The sequence below is a fragment of the Colossoma macropomum genome, unplaced genomic scaffold (assembly GCF_904425465.1).
Source record: "Colossoma macropomum unplaced genomic scaffold, Colossoma_macropomum, whole genome shotgun sequence".
Taxonomy (NCBI): domain Eukaryota; kingdom Metazoa; phylum Chordata; class Actinopteri; order Characiformes; family Serrasalmidae; genus Colossoma; species Colossoma macropomum.
In genome coordinates this window covers 33,812,437-33,826,722 of record NW_023494805.1, presented here as the reverse complement: position 1 = coordinate 33,826,722, position 14,286 = coordinate 33,812,437, and the positions used below count along the sequence as shown (strand labels likewise).

The 14,286-nt window shown below is 37.7% G+C and overlaps 1 protein-coding gene across 1 annotated transcript in view; it reads left to right on the top strand.

Annotated features, from left to right (window-relative positions):
- ank2b (ankyrin 2b, neuronal) overlaps positions 1 to 14,286 on the top strand; it is a 104,838-nt gene that overhangs the window by 51,842 nt on the left and 38,710 nt on the right. The window contains 14 exon segments of the mRNA XM_036596499.1: positions 505 to 603; positions 1,662 to 1,760; positions 1,847 to 1,945; positions 2,054 to 2,152; positions 3,731 to 3,803; positions 5,337 to 5,478; positions 6,222 to 6,233; positions 6,366 to 6,453; positions 7,177 to 7,274; positions 8,076 to 8,111; positions 9,967 to 10,191; positions 10,987 to 11,085; positions 13,411 to 13,565; positions 13,787 to 13,998. Of these exon segments, the coding sequence (XP_036452392.1) occupies positions 505 to 603; positions 1,662 to 1,760; positions 1,847 to 1,945; positions 2,054 to 2,152; positions 3,731 to 3,803; positions 5,337 to 5,478; positions 6,222 to 6,233; positions 6,366 to 6,453; positions 7,177 to 7,274; positions 8,076 to 8,111; positions 9,967 to 10,191; positions 10,987 to 11,085; positions 13,411 to 13,565; positions 13,787 to 13,998 (1,536 nt within the window).

Genomic DNA, 14,286 nt, shown 5'->3' with positions numbered 1-14,286 from the left:
GTAGTAATCAGCTCTGCATAAAGGACTAACCAAAAAGTCTAAAATTCTAAAAAACCTCTAAGCTCAAACATGAACAGACTTCCTCTTTCTCAAAATATCCTGCTTTGGGCAAATTAGTTAATCATGTTCGTAACGCATACATGTAAAATAAGTTTAGACTGTACAACCGATATTGTTTACAGATACAGATGTTTTTTGGCTAATTGACTTAGCCCAACAGTGTTTGAGTTCTCTGGGAAGGAGGAACACAGTTGTGCAATTTGTTAGTGATTTTCTGCTGAGGCTCAACATTTTAAGCACTGATTAGTGCCATGTGTTGACTTAAGGAGGACTGTTATTACCCATTTATTTTTTGTATTTCCATCTGTTGCCAGTAGCTTCCTACCTGACTCTCTGTGGTGTTTGTTTACTGAATTGTGCAAATCAGTGCTTGATAAATGCTACTTGTGTGAGCATGGCTCACAACTGATTGGTTGCATTGTTGTTTTTTTCCCCCCTTTACAGAGTGGACTTACTGCTCTTCATCTTGCTGCCCAAGAAGACAAAGTTGGTGTCGCTGAGATTTTAGTTAAACATGGTGCCAGCCTTGACCAGCAAACCAAAGTAAGGGAATTTTGAGGAGTGAAGATGCATAAAGTGTTTTTTAGTGCCTAGTAAAATGGCTTGCCTCCAGATTTCGATTTAGTTGCGTAAAATGAAACACTAAGTTCTGAGATTATGGTAGTGTTATTGCCCTTGATTTATTAACTTTGGAAACGGCCTATCAGAGCATGTCTAAAGAGTTTAATTATGTGTGAAATCACCAATGCCAATCATGAAGTAAGCTGGTAATAATACTCAGCTCCATATAAATGATTAATCTAAGACTGTAAAGAATTATGAAACCCACTCTGGCAAGCTTCATACCACTACAACTTACGCAGACTTTCTTGTTCTAAAAATCCTGATCCTGATTGGCACAAATTACTTAATCATATTCATAACTGACAGATGCATTCCTATTAAATAAGCTTGGATTGCACATGTACTAAGTTTATACTGTACATGCCCTCTTACAGTACTATTATCATTCACAGTGTGTGCTTTTTAATATTTAAACTCATTTTTATAGTTGAGTTTATTTTTTAAGAAAAAAAATCATGTTTAGTTTATTTGGTAAGACTTTACTGTAGAGCAGTGTTCATAAGGCTACATGACACCCATATAAGCTTATGAATTGGCTTGAACATTTATGAACATGTTTTAGGTGTAGGTGTAATGTTGCTTATGTAGCCCCGCAGTAAAGTTTTACCATTTATTTTTACCCAGTTTTCCTCCCCAGTTTAATCATGTGAAATTCCCACCTGCTTGCTAGCTCTCCCCATCACATGATGCCACCAAGCAGGGAGGGTGAAGGTTAGCATGTGTCCTGCGAGTCGGTGCCAATTCTGTTACATTAGCGAACAGACACCCCTGTTGACAAGCATCACTTTGGATAATGGGGGCAGGGGGAGGACCACCCCATCAGAAAGAGTGAGGCCAGTTGGCCTCTTGGACTCCAGGTCACGGATGTCTGTGGCATCACTGGGGATTGTCTGATAGAGATTTATTTTCAATGAACTGTTATGTTCACTATTTATTCAGGGATTACAAAAACAAGTGGTATATCTCCTCTTTTCTAGCTGGGTTACACGCCACTGATTGTCGCCTGTCACTACGGAAATGCCAAGATGGTCAACTTCCTTTTGAAAAGCAATGCCAGCGTCAACGCCAAAACAAAGGTACATTAGTCATAAACCTCAAAGAGAAACATGGTTAACCTCATTATTGTGTTCTGAATGTAATTTGTGTGTGTTTTTTTGTTTAGAATGGATACACTCCTCTTCACCAAGCAGCGCAACAGGGCAACACACACATCATCAATGTTCTGCTCCAGTATGGAGCTAAACCCAACGCCATCACTGTGGTGAGTAGATGACCCCCCACTCCCCACACAGACAGCCCCATACACAGCACCACACACGCACTCATACTTACAGCAGACAATGATGGAATCTCTCAACCTGTATTGCAGAATGGAAACACAGCGCTTGCCATTGCTCGTCGCCTTGGTTACATCTCAGTGGTGGACACATTGAGAGTGGTCACAGAGGAAATCATCACCACAACAACAGTGAGTCTTGTTCAAAATCAGCACAATATTCTGACTTACAAATACTGTGTGTTGATACATTAATACATATATGTACATATATACACATTTTATTAATGTGTATATGAATAATATTTCTCTGGAAGGCATTGGCTTTGGTATTGGTATTAACAGATATGTTAATGAAAAATATCAAATATTGTTATTGGCATACAATTCTTGTCTCAGTGCATCCCTAGTTGTTTTATTTTAGTTTTTAAGTTTGTGTCTAAGTCTCAGACCTCATGCGATTCAGCTTAAATATGATACTTAAGGAAATGTTTCAGTACATTGCCAAATCACAAATTTCACCACATCTCAATTCAGTTTGAAAATTTTGGTATGATTCAGAATTATTATGCAGTACTGTGGAAAAATCTTATTTTACACAGTGAAACATCTTCCATATTATGAGTGGCCTGCAACATGATTAACATGCTTGACGGTTACATGAAGTACTTCAAAACTTCAAAAGCAATTCAATTTGCATGCAGTACATTCAGTTACTCAACTAGATCATCTTCATATAATTTTTCCTGCCGTTGTTGCCATTTCTTTTTAATATGTATCTCTATATTGCTCAAATGGTTCTTTACTGCATTTTAATGTTGTGTGTATATTAAGCCTTTGTTAATTAATGTCTAAGCCATTGTGGTATAGCCTATTAGATATCTCACTCAAACTACATCTCCCCTTCTGTGATATTATTCATGTTTTGGTAGTCAAACCAAAAAAAAAAACAACTCTATGTAAAATTAGGGAGCATCAAGCAAGGAGAAAATTAGTCTAGCTGGTGGCACAAGCAGCTGTCCAAACAGCTATTGGTGTTAGCTGGCTAGTTAATGCAGTCAGTTACAGAAATTTTAGCTTCGGGAACTCACACTTGTTGTCATAGCCCAGGAAACTGGCAAAATGAACATCTACCAAACGTAGGTCAGTCAGGGGATCCAAAATACCATCATCTCTTTCATTTTTGGGTCTTTTGATCCAGTGAAATCAATGGTTTAAAAGTAAGTTGTTCAACATGATCATGTGATTTGCTATCAGCATTTTGATTAGCTGTTTCATTATACTTTTTACGAAGTCAAAATGCTTGCAACTGTTGCAGCTAAGTTTCAATTGCATTGCAAGACACTTTAGATTAAGCAACCGTAGTGCAATTTAGTTTCATGTAGGTTTTAAGGAAATAAAATTGCATGAAACTTTTGCCATGTAAAGCCAGCCTTAGGCAGCCAAGAAAGTTGTCTTGGCAGTATGCAAATACTCTTACTAGTGAAAGTACACTATGTAATATTACAATAAATACAAAAACTGTATGAAATAAACACAGGAAAATGTTTTTTAAGTTTTAAAAAGTTGAAAACGTTACACATTTGTTAAATTCTATTAGCAGCACATCTGATTTAATTTAATGAAGGCTTGATTAGCTTGATTATCATTCTCTCAGATGCCTGTGTGTATGTTTTAAGAATATGTGTATGTTTGAAAATGTATAATTTTTAGTTGATATAATCAGTAACGATTGTAATCAGTATGATTGATGATTGCGTTTCTGTATAGACTGTGACAGAGAAACACAAGCTGAATGTTCCAGAGACCATGACTGAAGTCCTTGATGTGTCGGATGAGGAAGGTGAGTTTTACAGTCAGTCAGTAACTCTGCAATCACTTAGTCTTTTTCCCCAATGTACAGTATTTTCACACGTCTATAAATTACAGACAATGTAAAGTACGATTTATTAGAAATTAATTAATATTATCAATATGAAATATCATGTAGCGCTCAAGCAGGCTGATGGTGCTATTTCTGACGACTCCTTCGACGAAGGTACACAGAACCTCTTTTTTGGTGCTTGATTGCTGTGCAGAGTCACCGAATGAATTGATGTGTGAATTAAGTAGCTTAAATGAAGTAAAGGATTTAACCAAGCACTATGTTATGGTGTACAAAGCATGCAGTGCATGGAGTTTGGAACGTTTCTCTCTTAAATATGACTCACAAGCAAAGTTTTGAGGTGTTTGAACTCACAGTGCAGTATTTATGTTGGAGTGACTCTTGTTGTCTTGCTAGATTTAAAGATTTAAACGTTTAGTTTAAAGCAGTTTCTCTTGGCCAAAATACTACTGGCTGGTAATACATTAATTACATAGAAATGTATCTGTTTGTTAAAAATTCAAAATGAATGATGGTAAATACACAGCATACAAAACTCATCTTGGTTTTAATTGTGAATGTGCAGGCTAAGGTTATAAGGACTGAAATGCTAGATACCAGTGAAAAAAGACTGTATCTTGTGGCATTTAGATTAGAGCAGAACCAAAATGAGCATACATTTTTTTAAACTACTGTATGATCCCACTTTATTACAATAGTCCATAATAGATTTTCTGCAACTTCTCAAATGATCAAACTGTTGGGTTAGAGTTGAGTTTTGAGGTTAAGGTAAGGATAATAGTAAGTATGAATGGGTAGATATTTAGTTGAATATAAGTGAAAGACAAGGTAAACATCTACAGAGCATGTACAGGGGGCTATCCAAATTAACTGTCACCTACTGCTTTAGACTCAGATCTCTCCAGCAGGTGCTCTACACCAAAGTATTCTATATTCTTTTATAAATATCCATTATTGTTCTACTCTCTAGGCAGCCAGTATGCTATTGACAGCAGAACTCCACTATCAGGCTACAGTATGTTTCGTATTTACTGTCAGTATTCCCTGCTGCTTTCTGTCAAGCCTATAAGCCCCTGCTGGTCACACATGGCAACAGCAGCAGTGGTGCTTTACTGTCATTATTACTGATTATCTCAGCACTCAGCTGCTGAAGCCATAAGCTATGTAGAGCTCTGTGGTCGTAGAAGCTTTGCTGATACATGCAGGCTTACTTTAATGGCACAAAAGAGAAAGCGTGGGCTTTCAGTTTAGTGTACTGCTGTGTGTGTGTGTGTGGGTGTGGGTGCACAGTTGCGTACATTACCTACCTACCAGAATACCAGTGTCTGAATGCTCTAAGCTTTAGAGCAAATAACCCCAGTTGTGTGTGTGTGTGTGTGTGTGTGTGTGTGTGTGTGTATGAAGACACTTTTCTGAGTGTATGCTGTTTTTGCTGTAAATATGAAGAATATGAGGACCTTCAGGTAATATGTTACCCTCCCTGTGTTGTAGGTGATGACACTATGACAGGTGATGGAGGAGAGTATCTGAGAGCAGAAGACCTGAGAGAACTGGGAGATGACTCATTGCCTGGCCAGTACCTGGATGGCATGAATTACCTGCGTTTCAGTCTGGAAGGTGGACGATCTGACAGGTACATAGCAAACAAGCTGCATTATGAGATACACAGAAAATCTTAAAGGGAACTTAAAGGCAGATTCCATAGATTTTTCAAATTTCTGCATGATTAAATGGTAAAGATTGAAATTGACACATTGTTTTTATTATTTTTAAACTGGAGTTGTTTAGATGTGAGCAGTGTAATTGAGTGCAATTTGATGTGACATGGTGCCATGTAGAAAAACCTATTGTTTCTCTCTCTAGGAACCAGGGGTCACAATGTCTACAGCACGTTTAGTCATTTATTTGCTATCACAAACAACCAGTGAACCCTCTTGTGTCTTCTGAGTTTTTATATGTAATGTTGATAATGGTAAAATAGTAATAAATCTAAAACAATATGTTTTCTTTGGGTAATATCTTGCCTTACAACACCCTGCTTGTACCTCTCTGCCATAAATATACGTCTTTAGACATCTGGTTCCTACCATCACCACTGTATACAATTCACTTTCTCTAAAATGGATAAATTCACATCAAAACAACTCTGAATGACTTTGTGTACGTTTTAATTATGCAACATTTTGAAAAATCTGTGTAATTTTCCTTTAAAGCAACTAACTCTTTACTAACATGACAAACTCCTTTTGAAAGTCGTTAAAAAAATTAGCTTCTAGCATACAAAGCTACTGGCTCTTCTTCTATCGATGAAGACGATTCTGATTAACCTCTTCCCACTAACCCCTCATTCCTTTGTTTCCTCTGATGCTCACACAGTCGCTTGCACAGGTATGAGGGCCGAACGCTTTTATACTTTACATTTTACTTTTGAAAGTATTTATGTTTTCCAGAGTTCTTGGGTAGGATAAGGTTTTTAACCAGCTCTTGGTAGCTCATTGGTTGTTCTGTGTATTGTTTCAGTACGGACAGGTCCTACACACCCACCCATCATGGCTATTACTCTCCAAAACACGACGGGTTGGGGGACGACACAATCCGCAGTTACCAGGTAAAGTCCAGAGAGGTTCATCTGATACATTTTGCTTGTTGATTTACTCAGGTTTTTGCAGCGAGTCTCTATAGAAGTCATGATAGTTTATAAAGGTTCCCCACGGGTGATTTATTTATTTATTTATTTAGAGTTATTTAGCAGAGTTTTTAATGTGTAAATAACCTACTGTGGTCAGGCATTTGAAAACGTGTGCTTGCAAACATTAGCAACCTGCCACATTTATCTAACTGCAGTCATAGTGTAAAACTATGAAAACTTTGAATGGACAGTGCCAAAATAATTGTGGCCGTCAAAATTACCATGGCGATGGGATGAGGGACATTAACACAGCGTTTTCCTAGTTTGGTCCTTCCTGCCTTACCCAGTAGTGCAGGCTGAAGCCCTGCTGTTCACATGCTGTATGATACTATTATATAGTGCACAGTTGAAGCCATTTCATTCAAAAAGAGCTTTTGACCTGAACCTGCCATTTGCATGATGAAAGTAAATAAAAACAAATCTCTTTAATTGCAGTTAACTACAGAAAATATTGTGATTAATTGCTTTGACAGACTAATATAATTAAAATATATACTTTTAGATTTTGATCATTTATTTGTCACTAATTTGAAATAATGGATGAGGTTAGGGGGAATGTTGTCAAGGCTAGTGACTCGATTTTTTTTCTATTGTGAACTCTGCAGATCGTTAACTGTGGTTACTGCACCTTTCTGTTTGTAGGTGTCTTCTCTTGCTAATGAGAGGGACTCATACAGACTGAGCTGGGGAACAGAAAATCTGGACAATATAGCGCTTTCCTCCAGTCCTGTTCACTCTGGGTACGGAAACTACACGCACACACACACTCTCACTCACAATCGCAGTGCTACACTCTGTCAGCTGGATACTTTCATTACTGAAAATGTGATTATTTTGGTGCCTCATGACTGATCTCTGCTCATGTAGAAGTTTTGGCTGGAAAACACAGAGTTCCACAAACAGGATTTAATGCTACCAATATCCGTGTGTGCCTGCCTTTCTGACTGTATTAGATTGCATTGTAGACAGATAATCACATTTGATCATTTTGGCAGTGGGTCAGTTACCCTAGTAATACATCAGATGAGTGTTCTGTTTATATACTGTAAATACCGTACTAGAAATAAAGTAGGAAGTTTAAGGAAGACCTTTAAATCTTTGCCACACTGGCAGTTAAAGAAATGGAAAAAATTACATTTGAATAGTGTAGCAAGATGAACGTTATAACTCTTGGCTTACAAGGGGTTAAGGTTCATTTTGTTTTAGTAAGGATGGGCTGCATTATTATTGTTCAACTATTATTTGCAACCTTGAAAGAGCCTTCTTCCATATCTGGGTAGTGTGCACCAGTATGAAAATCAATTTTTTCTTTTTTTTTCTGCTTGTATTTATTGTTGTGTCTTTTGACAACTTTGTGCGTTATATCAGTAGTTCAAAGCGCATTTTAATGAAGAATTTTCTCAAATCAGTTTCTCAGTTTTTTCTGTTTTATTTCTGATCATTATTCTCTTGCACTCTCACTTTCCCTCTCTGCTTTTTTCTCTTCTTTTTCTCCTTTTGTTCTCTCTGTCTGTCTGATGGGTATTTTGTTCTCTCTCCAGCCGTTCCTCTCCGTGCCATGACCATGACACCAGCAGGTGACTGGCTGTACTTTGACATTTGACCTGTTACACCCTTTTCCTCTTTCAGTGTGCACTCCATTAAAGGGGGAATACCTGCAATACCTGTTCTGCCTCTCGGCCCTCTCAAGCATAATTTGAAAAGATATAAAACTAGTTACAACAACCGTCACTTTTATCTTCTACCCTGAGCTGCCCAAAAGCATTGCAGGTTAAAGCCACAGTGTTTGACAGTTGATATATTTATCATTTCACCAACGTGTCTTGCACCAGAAACTAACAAATGTGTTGCTTGTTTTTCACTTCTTTTATATCCCTTGTTGGATGCTATTAAGGTTGTTCAGCACTTGCTGTTTTGTAACCTGTCCCTTAAAACTAACTGTTATGCTGACGTTTACCAAGAATTTAGTGTTGCTACAGTGCACATACTAGGTCTTGTTATGTCTTGTGATCGCCGTCATTTGTCCACTGAATTTGAGTCATTTAAAGCCGGATTTCACAAAGTTACTCAAATATTAGTCATTTGACACTAGTATTTCAAGTCAAGATAATGTACCATGATCTAATATGTATGCTGTAATTTACTGTGAAAAAAACACATTGTTATATATATATTATATATGTGGGTCATTCCATGCCAACTCACCTTGTGCCTGGCATGTTATGGCATGGATTTCTCTGAAAAAAAGTCAAGCATAAACTCTTTTTTAGTTATTAGTATTTTAGGTTTTCCCCATCAGGTGCTAAATCTAAAAAAACGGAGGTTAGGTGCTGACAGAATGACAGAACTGAGCTGAAATTTGAATTGAGTGCAGTTACAGCACTAAAAATAATATTCATTTTGAATCAGCTGGTATAATGTTAATAAAAATGTTGCTTTAAAGTGAAATATTATTCCTAACAATGCATTTATAAACAGTTCAAATTTCAGCTTTCATTAGTTTCAGTCATTCTGTATTTAAGATGCAGCATTTTACATGGTTACCTGAATTAAGCAGAAGTGCTTGAATTTTTCGAGACATGACCTGCTAGGTCCTAGGTAAGCTTGTGTGGAATGACTTACATACAGAATTTTAGATTTGTAACACTGGATAATTAGTGTGACACGTTCACGTCAATAAAATGGGTATGAACATGGGAAATTAAAGCATTTCACAACATTTGCTGGGTGTTGAATGCTGTACAGGCCATACATTTTCCAGGATATTTACAAATCGTGATGTCATGTTTGTACACCCTACTCTGTCTGTTGTGCTTTCTGTAAATCATTTTTTTTACATCCAGTATCCTTGATAATCCTGCTGGTGTGCCATTACAAGACAACTCAAGCATGCTGGGGAATGTTTTCACTGTTGTGTGTGTGTGTGCTTTTTCACTGTAACATCACATCAAAAAGTGTCTGGGTGTGTGTTGCGAGTGCAGATAAACCCTGTCACTTTGAGTTTCCTCTTATTCACACTGTCTGCTGTGTGTGTGTGTGTGTGCATGTAGAAGAAAAACACACAAAAAATGTGAAAATGGAAATAAAATTAAGCAGCTAGCTTTAATTTATGAAAATTCAGTATGGGAGTAGGTATTGTTACTGCCATCTCAAAACCTCACCTGAAATCTTTCATTTTCGTAGTTTAGATATCCTAGTTGCTCTTTACATTGTGTGGAAATTTCATTATGAACGGGCCAATAGAAATGGTCCAAAGTTAAAATAAAATTAATAAAATCTTGTTTTATTCGTTTTTTTCTTGTCCTATAAATTTACCAGTTCTGAGATATGAGGTTTTGTTATGACAGTGACAATGTATTTATGCAGATTAACCTCAGCAGAGCCTTGTCTGTTTATCAGCACTGACTCAGAGTTTTTTCATCTTGTTTGCAGCTTTCTTGTTAGCTTCATGGTGGATGCCCGTGGTGGTGCAATGCGAGGTTGCCGTCACAATGGCCTGCGGATCATCATTCCACCTAGGAAGTGCAGTGCCCCAACACGAGTGACCTGTCGCTTGGTCAAACGCCATCGCCTGGCTACCATGCCCCCTATGGTGGAAGGAGAGGGTTTGGCTAGTCGACTTATTGAGGTTGGACCCTCTGGTGCCCAATTCCTTGGGTAAGCTCTTTTAATTTTTCAGCAATAGTAGGATGAAAAAAATTATGTTGCAAGCTGACCTGTTTTACTTGACAGTGCTTTTGTTGTTTTGCCTAAAATCTGAATATTCACCTCTTCTTTTCCCCTGTGGAAAAAAAAATAATGCTTCTCTTGCTTATCTGCGCTTAACTTAACACTTTTGCAGTAACACTCAAGACTTTTGTTTGCTTCACAGCTTGCATTAATGAAATTTCTGAGCTTTGAATAACCATTCTGCAGAACTCCCCACTTATAAGAATGCTCCATGATTGATTTGATATGTTTTTTAATTATTGTAGTTAACTAAATGATTAGTAAAACATTTCTTGTTCTTTTATAGATTAAAATGTGTTACTCCACTTTAAAGGGATTCTCCAGTGTTTTTCAAACTGATGTTTACCTGCCAGCATACTGTCAATTACCTTGGAGAATTTTGAAGCATTGCCCTATACTTAGTAAAACAGAACAGGAAACAGGCACACTTATAATACAAGTCAGTGGGCAGTTGCTTCAAATTTTGTCTGAGGTAATCAGCTTTAGATGGGGATTAGGTTGAAAAATACTGGTATTACTTTAATGTGCTACTTCAGTAACGGCAAATCACCTTTTTATAAAGCAGTATGAAAAAAATGACTTTTCTGAAATCAATTAAGTGTGGAAAACATTCAGTCACGGAGGCTTTACCACCAAAAAGAGGCAGTAATGAAGCCGAGGACTCCACCCCCAAACTGTTTGTCATCTGTGCTCTCTTTTTCCACTGCTTCTATTGGATGACAGTAAACTCCATCTCCCCACTGCCCCGCCCCCTCTGAATGAGGGTGAGAGTTTGGTTAGCCGCATTCTTCAGCTGGGGCCACCAGGGACCAAATTCCTGGGGTAGGAGTGATGCATATGAAACAATCCATGGATGCTGGTCCCATACCCTTTCTTCTCCTTCTGTCCTTTATTTATCATTTTATCTTTCCCCACTCGCCCATGATTCAGTGTGTGTTTGTGTTCAGAGTAAGACTGTGTTAGTGTATTGTGCCTTATTGTATACCTTTTGGGTTTTCTTTGGTCTTTTTGTGTTTTACATTTTTGCCTTTGCATCATGAGTTATGTCTAAACCTTTGACAAAACTGCAGGAGCTTGTGCAGAGCATGGCAAGCTTTGAAATCATTAAAAAAGCACATCTTTGCTATTTATTCAGTTAAAATTGATTTAGGACTTTCTCTGTTTTCTTGTCCACCTATACATATCTTAGACCTGGACATCCTTCAGCTGATTCTGTGTGTTTTGAAGTAAGAACCAAAATATCTGGAGTAAAACTCCACCCAGCGCTCTCATTTTCCATTCATAGTAATCTGCAGTGCAGAGTTTCAGTTTCATACAGTGTTTATACAGTTAATTTCTTAACACCCAGAATCAAGCAACACATGACCCATGTCCATGTGAAATATGTGAACTTTTATGAAAGACTTTTACTGTAGTTTTGACATGTTTGGACAAGTCATGAAGGCAAAATGATAATAGCACACACTGCCCTCCAGAATTAATGGCACCCTTGGTAAAGATGAGCAAAAAAGGCTTTGATAAAATGCTGTTGTTTATCAGTTTGATTGGACATTAGAAAATGTGAAAACATCTAAAATAAAATATAACTTTTCAGTGAAGTAATTTAATTAAAAAAATATCAAGAACACATTCAATTATTGTTACCCTTCAAATTTCTTTTGGGCAAAAATGAATCAACATTGTCTCATTTTTAACCTTTTAAACATACAGTGTTTAAAATTTGAAGATACCTGTTTTACTGGGGTCTAAATATCAACAAAAAAAAACAAAACATCTGAAAATGCCCATCTCCAATATTAAGCCAAACTTGGAGATTTTTGAGAAGTTTCAAACTTTCCTGCCTGGAAGAAGATGAAAGTGTATTTTACTTCCAATATGCATGGTGAGGATAACTCTTTGAGGAATAAAACTTTTTCACAGTTGGACAACTGCAGGAGTAGATTTCATCTGTTGTCACAGTCTCCAAAACTAGTTAGATGCCACCTAGATGCTAAACTTTTGGAAGACTTGTTAGGAGAAAGCCTTTGCTGTCACCAAAGTACAAGCATAAGTTACTGAAATTCACAAAACACTACTGGGACTTGAGTTCTGTGGTCATATAACACAGAAATAGTGCTTTTTGACAACAAACACCAGAGGTTTGTTTGGTGTAAAAGAGTCTAGTCCCCACAGTGAAGTATGGTGGTGGTATGATATGTGGTGTTGTGGTGCTGTTTTAATTTCATAGTCTCTGGTAATGTTGTTAGGAGACACTATATCAAAGATGGAAATACCAGGACATTTTAGGTCAAAATCAAAAGGGTAGTAGTTTGGTATTACAGTTGGACAGTGGTCCAAAGCATCCGCAATGACCACAGAATCACGCTTGCTGTAGCCACCTGACCTAAACTCTGTTAAACTTGTGGGATGAACTGAAGAGAAGAGTCAACGAGTAAGGACCAAAACTCTGAAGGATCTGAAGTTGGATGTTGCACGAAGTATTTGATGAAGGGGTGGCAATAATTTTGGGGAATGTTTAAAAAAAAACATTTTTTTCCTTTAAATTATTTTTGATAACCGCGAAATAATACATTTCTCATATTTTCTCAGTAAGATCAAGTGTTTGTGTTTTTTTCCCTCTCATCTGTATGAAGTGTGCCAATAATTCACTCTACATCAGGCCTGTTCAGCGCTACTCCTGCAGACCTACCCTCATACAAAGCTTAATTCCAAACCTGACTGAACACCCTGTAATTTTCACATGTTCCTGCCCTCTTTGATTAGGTGGGTCATGTATATTAGAGTAAAAATGGAACTCTGTAGGGTGAGTAGATCGGCAGGAACAGCGTTTAGCACCTCTGGCAAATGTGCTAGTCTGGCATGGCCATTTATTTATAGCAGTCTCATTTTAAGCTAGTCCCAACTTAGCTCCCATGGTTAGACTTTTGTAGTTTTTTTATGTTTATCCTCAATATTGGTGATTAATTTTATCATTTTTAATGGTCGTAAAACTTGAACTCTTACTTATGATGTTGAAACATCCAAGGAATGCAGAAAAACAGATGCGGTATAACACGTTTACGCAAAGATAGACACTCGGTAAGTCCTCCAAGGACTATCTTTTATGGTTCATTTCAGTGAAACCCTATTTTTTCTGTGGACTTTCAGACCAGTGATTGTGGAGATCCCTCACTTTGCTGCTCTGAGGGGGAAGGAGAGAGAGCTGGTGATTCTGCGCAGTGAGACAGGAGAAAGCTGGAAAGAGCATCACTGTGAATACACAGAGGAGGAGCTCAATCAGATCCTCAATGGCATGGACGAGGGTAAAATTTTCATTGTTTTTTTTTAGGCATCTAAAGATATTGTCGTGATGTGAATTTCTTTTTTTTAACAGTATAATCGTGTACCATATACAATTTGACTAATATATTTCTCATATCAATTTCATTTTTTTACTCTGTGATCAAGTGTGACCTACAAACTCTTGTCATTGCCTACTCCATATCTTTCAAAGATTTCTCATGTCAGTGTCCTGTTTCCTCAGAGTTGGACACTCCAGAGGAGCTGGAGAAAAAGCGCATTTGCCGCATAATCACCCGGGACTTCCCACAGTACTTTGCAGTGGTGTCCCGGATCAAACAGGACAGTAATTTAATTGGTCCAGAGGGTGGGATCTTGAGCAGTACAGTGGTACCACAAGTCCAGGCTGTTTTTCCAGAAGGGGCACTCACCAAACGCATTCGAGTTGGTTTACAGGTAGCTACAAAGACTGAATGATGCTTTCTGTAATAAGGTTGCAGATCATATTTGCATGTTTGGAAAAGTTTTCCTTGTCACCAAATCACAGACTTATATGCTGCTTTGTGTGGATGAGAAACAGACATTAGGATGTAATTGACACGCATACTTTCATATGTGAAGATGCACTAAATTCAGATCCCAAGTATGGAACTGATCCATTCATTGATATAACAGTGTGGGGCAGAGGTGAGCTGGCCTCTGTGTGGATAGCAGCCTCTAGCTCTAGTTGCAGTAGACTTTAAT